The sequence below is a fragment of the Camponotus floridanus genome, unplaced genomic scaffold (genome assembly GCF_003227725.1).
Source record: "Camponotus floridanus strain SB8 unplaced genomic scaffold, Cflo_v7.5 scaffold78, whole genome shotgun sequence".
Lineage (NCBI taxonomy): Eukaryota > Metazoa > Arthropoda > Insecta > Hymenoptera > Formicidae > Camponotus > Camponotus floridanus.
The window spans coordinates 172,278-189,980 of record NW_020229847.1 but is presented as its reverse complement, the minus strand read 5'-3'; the positions used below and the strand labels follow the sequence as shown (position 1 = coordinate 189,980).

General features: G+C 37.3%; 1 protein-coding gene across 4 annotated transcripts in view; it reads left to right on the top strand.

The window, feature by feature from the left end:
* LOC105256254 (POU domain, class 6, transcription factor 1) overlaps positions 1 to 17,591 on the top strand; it is a 112,393-nt gene extending 94,802 nt beyond the window's left edge. Inside the window, exons 3-13 of one of the 4 annotated variants that reach the window (XM_011266021.3) lie at positions 1,898 to 2,078; positions 2,192 to 2,347; positions 2,519 to 2,710; positions 4,593 to 4,754; positions 5,344 to 5,597; positions 6,321 to 6,537; positions 8,549 to 8,729; positions 9,512 to 9,568; positions 10,487 to 10,570; positions 13,686 to 13,837; positions 14,052 to 17,591. In XM_011266021.3, coding sequence (XP_011264323.1) covers positions 1,898 to 2,078; positions 2,192 to 2,347; positions 2,519 to 2,710; positions 4,593 to 4,754; positions 5,344 to 5,597; positions 6,321 to 6,537; positions 8,549 to 8,729; positions 9,512 to 9,568; positions 10,487 to 10,570; positions 13,686 to 13,837; positions 14,052 to 14,176 — 1,761 coding nt within the window. In that variant the 3' untranslated portion in view covers positions 14,177 to 17,591. The remainder of the gene's footprint in view (positions 1 to 1,897; positions 2,079 to 2,191; positions 2,348 to 2,518; positions 2,711 to 4,592; positions 4,755 to 5,343; positions 5,598 to 6,320; positions 6,538 to 8,548; positions 8,730 to 9,511; positions 9,569 to 10,486; positions 10,571 to 13,685; positions 13,838 to 14,051) is intronic. The other 3 variants (XM_011266022.3, XM_025414150.1, XM_011266023.3) reach the window with 3 other exon arrangements.
* The last annotated feature ends 112 nt before the right edge of the window (positions 17,592 to 17,703 follow it).

Below are 17,703 nucleotides of genomic sequence, written 5' to 3'. Positions count from 1 at the left end.
GCACTGATTAATTTATGTGAAATATCGAAAACTCGTAAACATATGTTTCTACGGCTGGTTGTATATCGTGCGCACTTTTACAAGCAAAATGGTCGAGCTTGTGCATTCAACTAATCCCCCTCGCCTCGTCCATTTAATATAGGGTGGCTATACTGGTGGTATAGCCGTTTACGAATTTGCGTGGAAAAAAAATTGAACTGCCGCGCCTCCTATTTTCGTTCGTTACCTATCGACCAGGCTTTATCTATTTTTTATGCAATGAAATGCCTCGACCAGCGACGCGCGCGGCCCATTGTGCGACTTTGACGAAAATTCAAGCCGGGATTACAAGCCGCACCCAGAGGATATCTTTTTTTTGAATCGAGCTGAATGTAATGAGATTGTTTGACAGTATGCAATTAATACAATATTTGCGTGTTTTATCCATTCTCAATTATTCTCACGTCAATTTTACGCTCTATTCTTCGAAGAAAAGACAATGAAAGGGATGATTTACACTTCCCGATGCAAGATTCGAGTTTATTGCATCGTCTTAAACTCATCTTAAAATATTCTTTATACGCGTTCGTCTCGAAAATTCACATCAACATGTGTAATTAGACTAGTCACACGTCTAATGTAAAAGGTGATAGTCACCGAAGAAGCTTACTCAGGATTTATTCATGGATCCAGTTATCCGCGGAAACTCTTTTTCCCGAATTACTCGAGTGTCGAAGCTCTAAAACGCTTAATCTGTATCCAACTATGGCGATACACGTTCCGGCATATTTCCATACCATTATGCAAAGAGGCCGCACCGGTAACATTACTCTCCGCGGCACAGCCACCACCAACACCATCGACATACACTCGTGGTGGTAAAGCATTACGGCATATATACTCCATCGATTTATTATAATTTAGATTGTCTTCTAAGAACCTCGGCTATACGTGCACACATACGAATACACGGCACGCCTTAATGTGCCGGGAGTTCGTTAATTATTCCGCCGGTATTCTGTAAATATGCATGAATTATATATCTGCAGGCACGCGAAAGCAGAAAGCGACGAGAAAACACGTGATTAATATATTTTTTTGCTCAAGTAATTCTCGCCTTTGCGTATAACTGTTCGCAGTTGTTTGCCGTTGAAAGATTTTTGGAAGTTACAATAACGTATGTCACGCGCGGCTGCATCAAATTGGTATTGATTAAATCGGGCGGTTGGTTCGATGACCAAGTTAATTCCAAAAATGTGTTATTGAGCGTGAATAACTAAATCACTTTGCACGCGTTACTGGATTATGTTTATGGGCAAGGACCAGGAGATAACACAGACGAACTCAATTTTCATTGCTGTGCGTAAGTGAAAATTGATATTCGACAATGATCATCGAAGTATCATAAGCCTCATTGGTTTGCGTATTGCGCTAATTATTTTCGCTAATCTACTTTTATATATATATATATATATTTTACTTTCTGTCATTGCTTCTTCTCACTTTTGTCAAATTAAAATAATATATTTTAATAAATATCACCTTTATATAAATTGTAAATAATTATTAATCTGTTTTTCGCATTAAACTGCCACAATAAAAATTGTTAGCTCATGTAAAAACCTTATTAGCTGTTTGATTGATTTTCACGAGGGAAAATATGATCCATTCCATTTTGAAAACGGTCAAGATGGTATGTAATCCTTTAGGAAAATAATTTGTATATTAATATATATTAATTAATGAATATTATTGTTAATTAATTAGCATTATATTGTTAATTAATTAGCATTATATATTAGCATAATTCAATTTAGAAGCATTTTTTTATTAATTTTGCTTATATCTTATAGTTTGAAAGTGACCCAGTTTCAATCTGATTTGTAATTATATTTATGAATATGTATGTCTGTTACAGGATAGCGATAGGAGTAGCACTGGAAGTCCCGAACCAGCGACAGGTGGTGGTGCACTTCACGAACATCAAATGATGATAGACGACATGAAGAATTCACGAAAGAGACGACGGAGTCCATCACCTGAAAATCTCCATCAAGCGAAACGTGCGGCGGTTGCACAAGCTCATCTAAACGGAACGAGTAAGTACAAGATGTCTCTTCTTCATGTCTCAAAATGTCTCAAAATATAGATTTTTTTTCTCGATATCGACATTACTACATATCGACATTTTATTTCGAAATTTTATGCGTAGTGGCTGGCATGGTGACACTTCAGAATCTCCAGAACTTAGCGAATTTGCAAAATCTTCCACAAGTTGCGTCACTGGCCGCTGGTCTTCAAGGGATGACGGGATTAACTAATAATCAATTAATTAATACTCCCTTGAATCTGACTGTCAGTTCGTCAGGTAAGAGATGGCGGAAATATAAATTAATTTAGTTTCTTATGTAGAAATTTAAATGGATATAGAAGCTCGCGCGGTTAAAGTCGTAAGACTTTACTGCAGAATCGAGGATTGCGCGAGAATTAAATGACAAAGGTAATCTAACGCAGTGAAATTGTTAATTTTCATTCCCAGGTGGAACGGTACCAACAGCTTCGAGTACGACGGCGGGTTCCCACCTTCTGCCACCTAGCTCAGCTCCAATGGCGACGTTACCTCAGCTATTATCTCAACCGCAACCGGTTGCGATGCCTCAATTCATCCTAACGTCCGGTCAATTGGTTCAGGGCATTCAAGGGGCTCAGCTTCTTATCCCCACTTCGCAAGGTAAGCTTTGTTAGCACGTACAATTTCAACATTTCCCGAATATATAATTGACTTTTCCTCTTGTCATTACATCATCGTAATATTGACCTTGATGACGCCGTCTCGAGCAAAATTTAAATAATTGTAATGATTTCAATTATTCAAAATTTCATCGATAATTTACACGCAAAATCTGCGTAAAATCCGATGATTTCACAGCGCGTCCGCTGTGTGAAACACATAGTAACCCGACGATGTGCCAGCGCATAATGTTGTGCAATCAAGATGTGCCGATATATAATATAATATCGACTATCTCTGACCAGCTCGGACTAAGGCCGGCTCGTCGTCCATACTTAGTGGCCCTAGACTGCCTCGGCGAGCACAGGGCAAACTCTGCAACTAATTTCAATGTATAATTAACGTCTCACTACCCCTCTCCAACCCTACGGATCCCACCCCGTTTTACCTCCTTTCTCGGGTTCGTCCTTCTCTCCTCTCTCCCTCTCTCCCTCTTTCGCCCTCTCCCTGCTTCTAACCCTAGCACTCACTGGACATCGCAGCTCCGCGGATTCGGCCGCTATTATATCGATTGCGGTCCGCGCTAACTTCGTTTCTACCAAGTTGAGTTCCTATTCTGGCAATTGAGAGAGAAAGAGAAAGATAGAGAGAAAGAGAAAGAGAGAGAAAGGGGAGAGAAGAGAGAAAGAGATGGAGATCGAGCGTACGGAACAGGTAGGGAACGAGAGGCAGAAGGAGAACTTTGGGATTCCGCCTAAGTGGATTGAAGTTCGTGGATATGGACCGGCCGCGGTAGGATGACGAGTTACGTGACGGCAAATAATGTTTGCACTGCTTTTCGGCTCAATCGATGGTAACTGACTAACGCTCGATTGGTCTCTGATAGACATCGAGTATCGGCGAGGATGAATCGAGGAGTGCTCGAGAGTGCGGTCAATAGTTGTCGTTCATAGAAATTATTGTCCGTACAGGAATGTCCGTGGCTTTATTTAAAGTGATATCAGCCGCCCGAGATTTTATTCGCGTCGCGCGGGAACAATTAAGATCCGAAAAGCGGCTAGGATTAAAATACCTGAGAGGTCATGCACGTCCTAATTATTAAGAGTAAAAATAACATCCTCCAATTCTTTCTTTCCGCCAAATATAAATTAGATATAACAAGATTCTCGATACTTCTAAAATAGTTCAGAAAAAATTCTTCTTTTAGTAATGAGACACGAATTCAATTAATATTGTTATCGCGAATAGGATAAATAAAATATTTTTGAAACTGTAGCGAATTTGTCAGATGTGAGTCGACAGCGCATTATTAACGATGTATTAACGGCGCGTTATCGTTCGGCAACGTTTGAACTATACATTAATCGGATTGTCGGTTGACCTTACCTCAGAACGTGAAACTTTTATGGCTGTTCGGAATACGGGATTTGCTTAGCTTAGCTGTAGGTGGCAACACGGGTACGTACTCATGATCAGTAATCATATTAAGCGCGTGTACAGGGTAATCAGATTAGCGGAGCTGGAGGTAATCCCGAAACTATTCTAAGTATGATTAGGCGTCCTTCTCGCAGCGCAGTCCAGTACCAGTACCTGTACCCACTATTAAGATGACGATAATAGTTTGCCAACTACGCTAGCCTGCGAGGTTACCTGCCCTATGGGTTGCCTAATAATCCCTCTATGAGACTCTGATAACTTTACCACCCATCCTGGATCAACGACGCGTGGACTATGTTCATAATGAAAATGAAGTATCTATTGATTCGAGATACGATTATACGAGATAGCGCTTTCAAGGGATATCATAAATTAATTATCCCTTCTCACTCGTAATTCGGTCAAGAACGACGTGTCATTTTGAAAAATGTTTCGTATTCCTCAGGAATCGCTACGCAAACTATCTTGACCATACCGGTTAGCCACGTCACGAACAATCAAATGGTAAACTTGGCGCTCAGTAATGGACAAGTAGTTTCTACGACACTGGCGAACCTTCAGTCTCTAGCTCAACCGCAAAACATGCTTAACACGCCTACGAGCAACGGTAAGTTTAGTGCTAATATGTTTAGAAGATTTTCTTATCGATGTAAAATTACGAGACATAATACACGCAATTAATTTTCTTTAGCGTAGCAATATGGCGCAATATTTGTTTCTTTTTAGGCAAAGCCATAAACTTCGCTAAATATATTTTTTTACATTAAAGTGCTTATTAAAATATCACGTATATATTTACTAGAAAAATTGAAATATATTATTCTCTTTGTTTATTAATAATTTTCTTAAATTAATAATTGTGTACAATATAAAATTAAATAACAATATATTTTCACACATTACATAAATAATTTTTTAAATATCCGCCACGAATTTAATGATATCTTATAAGGATATTTAAAATTGGACATCTATTATTTTTGTCTCTTTAAATTTCTCTCTTTCGATATTTTTTCTTATAAATTATTTTCCTTAAATTATAATAATTTATAATATAAACAACAACCTCTCTTGTAATCTCATCAAAACATCTAGATATCTTGAGATATATGTATTATGGCTTGTTGTGCCTATTCTGTGATTTACATAGCATCGGTATATCGTACTATGTGCGCATTTGCTTGTCCTTTTATCAGTTCCCACGAGCCCCAGCCTGGCGTCGGGATTAGGACTGAACCCTGCTGCTTTGCCGCATCTTCTGAGCAATAGCTCGGCGAGCCAACAACTTCTGAACGCGATGCAGCCTCAGCAACTGCTTCAGGCTGCCCAAGCGGCACAAGCACAAGCGGCGCAAGCTGTACAGGCCGTTCAGGCTTCTCAGCAACCACTTTTAACGACATCGCCTCAACAGCATAGCCACCGACACACCTCACATATGAATCATTATACAGTATGTATGACGAGTCCCTATCACAAAAGCTCATGCTTTTTTGAAAATAGTAAGCAATTAATATAAATTTATTCGCGATGTTACAAGAAGAGTTTAAAAAGAGCGAAATAAATATTTTAAAAATTCTATATTATTCTACATTGTTGAAATTATATAACGTTTAATATATTTCCTTGTAATCATTTTTTGAATTTAATTAAAATAATTATGTGTACTTTATATAATTAGATAACTATTCTCGTATGAATATAAAATATAATTTTTCATGCCATATTAAACGCAATAAAATTAATATATGTATCATTACTTATTAGGATTTTAAGTCTATTATTCATTTTCTCTTAATTTTATCTATAATTGTTCACGAAAAACATGTTATAATTAAAAAAGGTACTTTTGTTGGCTTCTATTTTCGAATTTTTTTAAGAATGTAAATCGATTTTTATCGAATCACGCGACGAATATGTGATTATATCGTAGTTTCCACGATATGAAGAAAAGCGCGGCGGGATCAGCAGAGCAACCTGAATAATTCCCGATACCGAGCGATCTTGTTAAGAAAGTATTCCGTCAGTACTGCCATTCCTTCCACTAATTAAACTCTAAAGTGTCCCGAGCGGTTCCGTCTCATTATTAAGTACATAATTGGCGCGGAAGAGGAGTATTGTCATATCCCTATAGTAGATTCCCTGCTAATCTGTCCCGCTACTGTGTTGTTCACAGCCAACGGAAAAACATCACAGGGAACGACCGGAGCAGTCATCGCCTTTGAACGAATCTGTCGTGTCCGCCGCATCCGCTTTGAATAGATTGGCCGCCAGCAACGGCGAGATTACTATTACGACAACGCATGGACCAGGCGGTGTTGGAGTAAAGGCTTCCCCGAGCAATATGCATAGCCCGAAGGAAGAGGAGGATGATCTTCTGAACGATTCACCGAGTAAGATATAGCTTATTTTTCTTCATTGCAATAACTATTAATCGACGGGGGTCGAAAGTCGAAATGATCTGTGCGGTTTACTTGGCAGTGCGTTTAAAATGACACATCAGCATGCGCGCGAAAATGATAATCGAGGCCCCGAGGGTAACCACGTTGTTATTCCTTGACAGCTTTTAATTACAACTTTTGCAGGGGACATCATCTTCCTATATCGCAATCATCTTGCTTATATGAGAAGCACAGTCGCTAATGTCGACAAGTAATTGCATGCATAATCTCTCTTAAAGAAGCAATTACCACATGCAAACGCGCTCCTTATCTTTATCTTGTCCAAGTTGTCACATTCCAACGGATATCTTTGACAGGATGTTAATCGCAGTTGCGCGTGATTGTGTACAAACTTTATATTTCTGATAATTAAAGCGCACATATTTGATTTTTCAATATCGACTTTACTCGGATGCTTCTCTCCAACAATACAGTGAAGCATTACTGCCGTCGCGGAAGAAGCGATTTAATAATTAAATGCGTATTTATAGCTGCGAATAATAATATTTCGAACGATCATCGATTGTTTGATAACTGTAATAGGATATTGTGTAGCACTGGGCTCATTACGGGGCATTAGTTCGTTCCTCACTGCCTTCTAGGAAGCCATAAAGATTCCAGCAGCGCGCGTAACCTCGTGTTGGCTGACAATAATTTTAATAACTTACAATCATCGTAGACTGGCACTTCGTCATTCTGACGCGGTGGAATAATCATTCAACTCGTGAAGCTAACGATTCTCAATTGCTAGTGTTAGATGGGAGCATTATTTCATAAATATTTGCCTTTGTTAACCATTCTCCGATAGAATTTCAATGATTTGTATAGAGAACAGGATGCAAAGTCACAATTATGCAAAGAATAATTATCTTATATTATTTCTATTGTATAATTGTTGTATAGTTAATATATTTCAAGTTTTATATGTATATAAATATATAAGTTGTTGACCTTTTATAAAAATCTTGTATCTATTTCAAATTTAATTCAATGCAACTTACAATTTATTAAATTATTTTTTGCAGCTTATTAAATTATTTTAAATAATTAATTTAAAACTTGAATTAATTTAATTTAAAACTTGAAAAAAATTAATCAATAAGCGTGATCATATGACCAAAGATATAGAGCTCTTCTAAATTTAAGTTGATTATATTAAATGACAAATCTTTTATTGAGTCATAGCCGAGTCTAATGTACTCGCACTTTGTGTTTGAAATGCACAAAGTACTTGGGGTTTCGATCGAAAATTAATGATCATAGAAATATTATCGTAAAAGAAGGATTTGCAGGTTATTGCGCGGAAACCAGGCGGACTAGTCAAGATTACAGAGAAAGAGAGAAAGAAAGAGAGAATATGTAGATATTTCTATTGCATGCGTATATATTCGGGATGACAGATTTACGAGAGAAATCGTTGTAACTCGAGCTACTTTAACGAAGGGGCCTGTCATTAGCCTTCTCGAAGCAAAAGCTTCGGTGTGTTCCGATGAATCGATTGAAATGTGCGCTCGAATGATTGGCAATGAATCCCTGGGTTGTGCTAAAAATGCACCATTAGAATCATAAAACCGATCATACGCGTGACGCAAGAATGTTTATCGCATTAACCCTTGAACCACGAATATTTCATCTCGTTCACGATTGGCTCGATATTGTATCCGTAAGAAACTTATGATTTATAGAATCAAGAATTCGTTTAAATATAATGGCTCTTGTAAAAAAATAAAAATCCCTAATAAGACTATTAAAAGAATATTGAAAATAATGAACTAACAATATAATAATTCAAATCTTTTGTTTAATTTATTTAGAATTGATTCAACATATTAAATAATTAGACTTAACTTTCTTTATTAAAAATTCTTTGCTAAAAATAGCAGTAAATTGCGTAAATTTTATAGCATAATTTTTTATTTATCAGAAAAATGGGAGTAGAGCGTTGTATGTATTTTCATTACAGACCAGCCAACGATCAATGAGGCCACTAATAACGTGGTTGATGGGATCAATTTGGACGAGATCAAGGAGTTCGCGAAGGTCTTCAAGCTACGCAGACTGTCTCTGGGTCTGACACAGACTCAGGTCGGGCAGGCCCTCAGTGTCACCGAAGGGCCCGCATACAGTCAAAGTGCCATATGCAGGTTAGTTTTCGTTGTTTCGTCCTCCTCGCGTTCGTCGAAATGGACGTCGCTAATGAGAATTCAATAATAAGATAGAATGTAAAACGACAGTGTGCCAGGTCACTGGAAATGGCGTAGAAAGGGTTGGAATTTGTTTACAGAGTAGCAAAAAGAGAGATAGTTCACGGTTATATATATATACATATATCCGTTCGTTGATTTTATAATAGTATCTTCTATTAGGAATAAATGCCCGAATGTAAAGCTAAGAAAATCGCGAAGCAGATTTTACATTTTTCTTTTCATTCTCGTGTGATAATGTTTAACAGAATTACCATTCGCGTCTGATTTATCGAAACTTATTTGAAATTCGTTCAAAGACTGGAAAATTTTCGATGCAGCTTTTGCAGGCACATTATCAATTTTGAGGTGCTATGAAAGATAAACTTATTTATACCATAATACACCACGATGGTTCCTGATTTATGCTGCAGTTTAAATGTAAATCTAATTTCTGAAATTATCAATAATTATCAATAAATTATATTTATTTAAAGACATTTGTAGAAATTTTACAAGATTATTACGTTCATTGTGAATGTATAATATTTAATAAATGTTTATGAGCACATGGGCTTTCTAAACCGTTATGCTATTTACCTTCTTCGTCGATCGAGCGCATCTTCGAAATACGATTGGGAACCACCGTGGTGATGCCGGTAACAAACAAAGAGAAAAAGTTTATACCTCTTAAAAAATTCTTATCGTATCAACTAACATAAGCATTGGTGATTGTTCCCCAGTGCCCTGGCTACCCAGATGTACGCTGCCTCGCAGATTGCCTCTCAGCAGCAAGCTACGTACGTTCACCCCTCATGCGTTACTTAATTTACCTAAAAATCTAAAACTCGAAAATCCTTTAAGAAATCGCAGTTATACCCAACGATGGAAAATTGAGAACCTTCCGACGGTCGTGAGAAGGAGCTTTAAAAAGAGAGAGAGGGAGAGAGTATAATTTGATTAATCAATCGTTAAAATCAACGATGCATCCCGCGTAAGAACAAGATAGACGATAATCGTTCTCTCTTCTCTCTTCCTCTTCGTCACTTGCGTTCGTCCGATTCGCGGTCCTCTCCCGCTTTAGAATTGGCAGTATTTGGGTATAGCTGCACAAACACTCTCACTAATTTCTAATTTCGTTCGGAAAAGAGATGCGAAAGGAGCACTTCTAAAATTAACTTTCTTCGAGCCAGGGCATTGGCAAACTTGGGCATGATGTCGCCAACGCGCTAAGAATAAAAGAATAGAATAAAGTCGAAGGACTCTCGCGATTTTTAACGTTCGTCGAGTCTAAAAGCTCTCGATTGCTTTACGATTTAATCCAAGAGACTCGAACTTTTGCCCGCGCGAGAAAAGCGTTTGCGTAGCGCGTTGGCAACATCATACACGGCATCACCAAACCTTAAAGCATGCACGCATTGTCAATGTCCTGTTATTGAATCAATGCATGTCTCTTAGTGCTCCTTTAGTGGGACAAAGACGTAAATAAAAAGCGAGAAATACTCAGAGAAAATATTTCAAACAATTTGAATTTCCACAAATGAACATTTTATTACATTGCGTACATGTTATATTATGTTTGAAGTTGGACATTTCATCTTTTTACGTCTTTGTGTCGCCTTCTCTCGACACGCACATCCATTTCCTTCCATCATTTTTATCAATTACCCGAGAAATGGAATCCAAGAAGATGGATCAAGCCTTATTCTTGGCTTCAGATTCGAAAAGCTGGACATTACGCCGAAAAGCGCGCAGAAAATTAAGCCGGTCCTCGAGAGGTGGATGAAGGAGGCAGAAGAGAGGTGAGTAGTATTCCTACGATATTTTAAGAATAATCGCGAGCAATCCGTGAGAAGATGTTTCTTTCTCAAATTAGACCTTCAACACATAAACGCAACGTTCTTTTTGATCTACCATATAATCTCTCGCTCTCGTAATTAATTTAAACAACAACTGAAGCTCTCTAGTCGCGCGGAATTCTCTCGATTACGAGTCAAGTTCTAACGTTGCATGTGATACATGATTATTTCGCAATCGTCCAATGCGACCTCGACTTCACATCTGCGCGAGAGCGTGCGAACGTGTACGTGCTAATTGGTAATTCGCTAATTGAATTCACCTGATTAATTGCGGATCTGCGTCTAATAAATACGCGGAATGTTAATTAGAATGGAAGAAACCGTTACTGCGCGATCGCTATTTGCTACAGGCAGCTACGCGGCAAACGCGGCTACGATGGCTTTAGCTGTGTCGCGAAAGATTCACCGATCCTACTTAAGAATCTCGGGCTCGGTATTTCCATGAGGTGTAAATTTTACGAGTCGATATATAAAGTCTAATGAACTTTACGCCGGGAGCTAATCAGGAATCCATGTAGCTGTTATATGAATCGCGATACGATTAAAAAGCATCACGATATTTTTTGACATCGCGCAATCAGAGTGCTAATGCACTCTCCACTCTTCGCATGTAACTTTTTTGAAATTAAATTGGATTAAGATCTTATCATCCACACATACGCGCACACACAAGTTAGATGTTATATTAATATTGTTATTATGTTCTTTCCCTGATTTCTCTATTTTCATTATCACTTAATTATATACAATTTTCGTATTACTCAAAAGAGGCTGGATATTCTAAGTGATTCCTTATTCAATTCCTCATTTAAATATCTGCATAATTCTTAATGCTAAACATTATGCATATTCATACGAGATTATAAAATATAATTTAGAATTGGGTGTGACATTTAGCGCTATAAGAAATATTAATATAAAAGCGGATCGGGAGAGATGTTCGCATAATTTCTACATTTGCAACTACAAGTATAAGTAAGAGAAAAAGCATCGCTGTATCAAAAAATCGTATTTATTTGCGCAAAAGTGATCAGCGATCGTTCTTGGTGATTAAAACGGTAATCATTCCGTTTCGATCCGCGTGAGAAAGATCCGCGCAGCGCGGCACATATAATCGAATCATTCGATGACGGAAGTGGTGACGGGTGTACGTTTCTCTTTTCACGGGGAAAACCGGTAACAACAATGACCCATCCTGCATTCGCGCGGCGTAGAACTAAGCGTCGACCGTGTGCCGGCCGCGTCCGGGAAAAATGAAAGCGGCTAGTTTATGCGGTGCACGTGCACGATTTATCTGCCGAGTAATTAAACTGTGGACTAATTAAAATCAGGTTTCTGATGTACCTCTCCCCCTGCGTCTCTCCCTCCCCTTACCATCGCCGTCACCTCGCTCTTACCCATGGCAGCGCGACGTTCCCTTCCTCCCTTCTCTCTCTCTCTCTCCACTTTCCACGTCCCTTTCTCTCTGTCGTTCCTTCCACTCGCAGCTTCCATCTTCCTTCTGTTTTCGTCTTTCTTCCTTTCCATCGTCTGTCTAAACCTCTCTACGTATATCCCTCTCTTATACCTGTATATGTATACAATACTTTGTACACCTACGCACGAGTTATACGCAGTTTCGAGTTTCTCTTTCTTCCCTCATCCCTCTTTCTCTCTTTCTCTCTTTGCGTCTTTTATGTATTAACTCGCATTTACTTCATCTCTTTCTTCGCCCACCTCTTCCTCCTCTCCTTGCATCCGGTGCTTCTCTCCATTGCACTCGTCGCTATATACGCATATATACAACGCATACCAACGATATGGCATCCCAACCCCATCGAATCGGTCCGTCGGTTCTTCGCGCTCTCACACCGACTTCTCCATTAGCATATTGTTTTCGCGAATTCGACGAAATATTACCTCGCGATGCTAATGTCTCCCCGTGTACTTTTTTTTCGACTCGACAGTTGGTCATTCGGAGTTAAATTAAAAACATAAATTTTGAGCTGGGGCATTGCAACCGTACCTATAACCGTATCACCACGTCGAGCTCTCTCCTTCTCTCTCTCTCTCTTTCTCTTTCTCTCTGTTCCCGCAGCCTCTATCCCGAACCGCTTCTCATCGCTCACCCGGGAGTCCCAACGGAAGTTCTCCTGTTTACTGTCGCGACCACGAGCTTTTTCCATGTCGCGTTGTACCACCCGATAATACTATTCGTCGAATGAAATTACGTCGACTAGTCGCACGATGCCAAAAAAGTTTGCATATTCTCGATTCAAGACTCTCGAGATCGGAAATTTATAAATTTCTTTCAACTTATTTGTTATAATAATATCACGAGAAGGATAGCTATGATCGACGAATTCTGCAACGGGAGACATAATGATAAATTCAATAATTATTATAAAATCATTAAAAGATAACGTACATTAGTTTAATTAAACATTTTAATTAGCCATCAGAAAATAATTGAGAAATAACGAATGTGTCGATTTTAACGCAGAAACTATTCGAGATTCAATATGCTCATTGGATAATGAATAAAATAGAAATTGAAATTTAAAAGCGTCACGAGACTATTCGATTGCTAATTTTATTCGTGTCGACATCGACGCCGACGTTGCCGTCGCAAGGTCTGTTTCGCGATACACATGGAATAAGTTCGGCTCGTGAATCAACCGAGCTGTATATCCGGGGAAAAATTCAATACTAAATGGGATATTTGCGACCGAACGTCCGAAATATCTGCGATTTTCTTTTTTAATCAGCATTCTATATTGCATTAACGTAATTACGAGCTTGCAAAACGATAAATAGAATTATTTTTTTCATATTTGATTTATCTCTGACAATAACACTTCAATAAATTGCAAGAAAAATGCTAAACTCAATATCTGTAGACTCGTGGTTGTAATTAATTATTGCAAAAACGTGGTGATTAACTCAGATCTTTAAACAGGATCCTATTTCGCGGCTATAATTGCAAGCACTCAAAAACGTACAAAATTAATCATAACGGGCATGATAATGTTAACATATTGCATCGATGATGCAATCTTCCGAATTTGAGCAAGAGTAGTGCATCTGATTCCAGGTACAAGAGCGGCGTTAATCATCTGACGGACTTCATCGGGGTCGAACCAAGCAAGAAGCGAAAACGACGGACATCCTTTACGCCTCAAGCTTTGGAACTGCTGAACGCACATTTTGACAGAAACACTCATCCCACCGGTTAGTTGCTCGCGTCTTTTATTTATCCCTATTAAATTAATTAATGAAACGACTAATTTGTTTCTTTAAATGTTTTTCGTTTTCGCCTATTAACATATGATTGGCTTTTATATTACTAACTTATATTATATTATTAAATCTCTCGGTATTAATTTATTTTTTTTCAAATCTTTGTCTTTAACACATTAAAAATTTCAATTCTTCTTTCTTACAGGTAACGAAATCACGACTTTAGCGCACCGACTAGGATACGATAGGGAGGTGATAAGAATCTGGTTCTGTAATAAAAGGCAAGCTTTGAAGAACACGGTGAGGATGATGTCGAAGGGCGTTGTATAGGGAAGGACTACATCTACCGATCAACCGAGCAACATATGAGAAAAGCTTCAAGCTGAAGCGAGCGATGAGAAACACGTTCCGTGAAATTTTTCAAATATCGCGTTTCTTCTAGTAATATAAATAAATTGAATCGCACGTGAGAGAACGACTTTCCGTGGCACATTACGGAACTGAAGAGAAAAAGCATTTACCGAAGAAAGATCATAGTTGTCAAATTCGATCCGACACGGAAAGATCGTTCTAGATCGAGGCGAGATCCTTCGAATATTGTGATCGCAGGTGTATACGACATCTATATGTAAATAGCTTTAATCTACGAATATGTGATGTATACATGAGTCGAATATCGAAAACTGATAATCTAAAATCGTTGTCTCTCATTTGGTACCAATCCGTCGCGCGCTTCCAATTTTCATAGATATATATCCAGAGAACACACTTTGACTAACTGATCCAGTTTCGAACAAACAAGTTATTGACAATTGGTAAGCATCAACGAATCGAGTAACAAAGAATTCCTCGACGATCAAAATTACGTGAAAAGTTTATCGAGCAACGATAGAAAAGTCGCTTCCATACGTCTTAATTAATTAATTGCTTGAATGTGACACATCGGGACATGTATGTTTCTCGAAACTAATCCATCAAAATCGGGCGGAAAGGTATGTAAGTCGTCGCGCAGATATATAATGAATAAAAATATAACTATACCTTTTCAAAACGGTTATTTACGAGAAAGCGGCGAACATTTTAACAGCTACGTGCAATCAATACATAATCAAATGGCATAACAATCGAGAATGCACTCAAAATCGAAACACTCGATGGGTGGTAATCTTTTGCGCGCAATAAGAACTGTAACTGAATTCGAGAACCGAATCTTCAAGAAAATTAATTACATCCGATCTTGAAATATCGTTGTCGCTCGTTGAGTTGCGTAAATAAAAATATCGCTTAAATAATAAATACAAAATCTCATCGCCTCTCTCTATTGATTATATAATATCAAATCCCTTACATACATACACAATTAAAACGAGCAATAATAATATTTCTGTTATAATTTCGGTAACAGATCGGTGAAGAGTTTTTAGTGCGCGCGAGATTTGTAAATTACACGTGTATCTAGAAAAATCAATGAAATTCCTTTAGTGACTAAATAACGCAATAACGTCTTTGAAAGTATGCTATAAACGATTATATACCACACGCCGCTCCTGAAGTTGTATTTGTTAGTCCTGTAGGAAAGAGACGGTTAGGGACAGACGAGATTCGAGTTTCTGCAAAACTAGTCCGTAATAATCTGCCATATAAGACGTATACGTGTTAAACGAGCACGCATCCTTCGTTCCTATACATATATGCTTATTCGCTGAATAACGATGAAAGCTCGGATGAAACTTGGATTTTACTAGAGCTCGATTCCGATCTGCGGGATAATCGACGAACATAATTCTTCGATTACGAAAAACGCTTCCGTGTATTGTTCCATATTTCTATCTTGATTTTATAAATCGTATTTATAATCACGCGAAAGAAAGAAAAGCTCTGATGGCAGTCAAATATAATATTCTATTCGTATATTCTTTCGCGAATGTAGATTCGTATTGCGACAAATACTACAGATGCGTGATTTTTTTGAAATCGAAGAATTATTTATGCATTATTACTGTGTCCCTTTTAACAAAGAGAAAAATTATAACAATAAATAAATATATAAATGGCCATGTAAAATCGCCCACACATCATAACTATTAGACGATTGATTTGCATGCGTCATACGAACGCATTATGTCGTGACGCAGTCATTTAGCAACAAGCGATCGACAACCCGCAGTCGTATTTCCGCGTAAAAGGATATTTAAATAAAGCCCATAAAGTACGGTTTTCTTAATATTTAGCAGACAAGTACGTTTAATGGGTAAGATTGTGCATAAAATGTACTTCATCTTCTTTATATAATGGGCTATTCGCTACGATAATATCGTGAAATCTTTAACATGATGCGTAGCTAGGGGCGCAAGGGGTAGCCTGTACATATTACGATACACATATTGTAATATTATATAATTAACTTTTATTATATCATAGCTATTATAAATAGCTGAATTCATGCAAAGAAAATTTACATGGTTAAAAAATAATAAATTTCTAAAAATAAAACATATTTTAAGGTTTTACTTTTAAGAGCCTGAGATGAGCAAAGTGATCTGTTCCTAAAATAATTGTATTATACGAATAAAAGAGAGGATGAGAGAGAAAGACACGAGTGAGGGTCGGAAAGATATACGAAGTAAAACTCAAAATTCAAAATTTTTATTAGTGGGGATGTGTATGTTATCCTTTTTGATAAAAAAATGTTTGTACAGAAATATTCCGGTTATTAAATTTTGTTATACGAGAAAGAGAGAAAGAAAGAATGAAAGGAGGAGAAAGAGAAAAGAAAAAAAGAAATGAGAAAAAGAGCAGAGCGTCAAAAGACGCGCGATAGTGATAAAAATAAAAACGCGAAAACAGTTTAAGAATCATGTGTATTTTCTTCGTGAAATTGAAATATTCGAATAGATCCTTATGAAAATATAAACATGAGTATTACAAAAAACATGTGAATTGTATTCGTGAATGTCATATTTCTAAGGAAGATAGATCCACGGGCAAATGTTTTATAGCAGTTTCCAGCTGAATTTTTGCTCGCTTTATCTGGTGATTTTTATAAAATAGAAAAAAAATAAGAACGGATAACCCTGCGTCACATAACCGAATAATAAAGAAAAAATAAACATCCCTAAAAAACTAAAACCATGTCGCGTCATAAAGTAAAAAAAAATCACAAATCAATAAGAGGAAACTGCTCCTGAAACATTGCCCAGCGAAACCAAAGTTCCTACTACGTTTTATAAAGTATATAACTGAACTGCAGAACACTTGAATTGTAAATACGATGGACGCAAAGTTAAGCTAATAATCACGATACAATCAGCAATTTAACGATGCTAAAAATACGACTCGCCGATCAATTGATTCGACATTGCCACTGTCGGAGAACATCGATCGACCTTATTATGGAAAGAAAATCACGCAATTCGGTAAGCCGCTTTCGCTGAAGGCGGGAATCAATTGATTTTGGCAACGAAATAAGCACACAGTCGGCAATTAAGCACATAAGTATACAATTAAACTAAGCAGCCGTAGCTCTAGCTTGAATGTTAGCACCTAGGCACACGATGTAACATTAAATTACGTATTTAAATGAAGGACAAGAATCTTAGCCGTTAAGCGAATACCTGTGTAAAATTTAGTAGGTGTCCACAAAAATATAAAATAAAAACATATATTGTGGTACAAATAATAAAAAATCGCACCTATTGCTTTTCGCGATTAAAATTTCGTTTGATTTTTACATAAATAATTTCAAATAAAAATATTATTTATACGATTTTTGTAATATTGTGCATATAACATATTTAGCTATAAAAAATGAAAAAAATCATTTTTAAGCTATAATTGTATGAGAATTTCTTATAGAA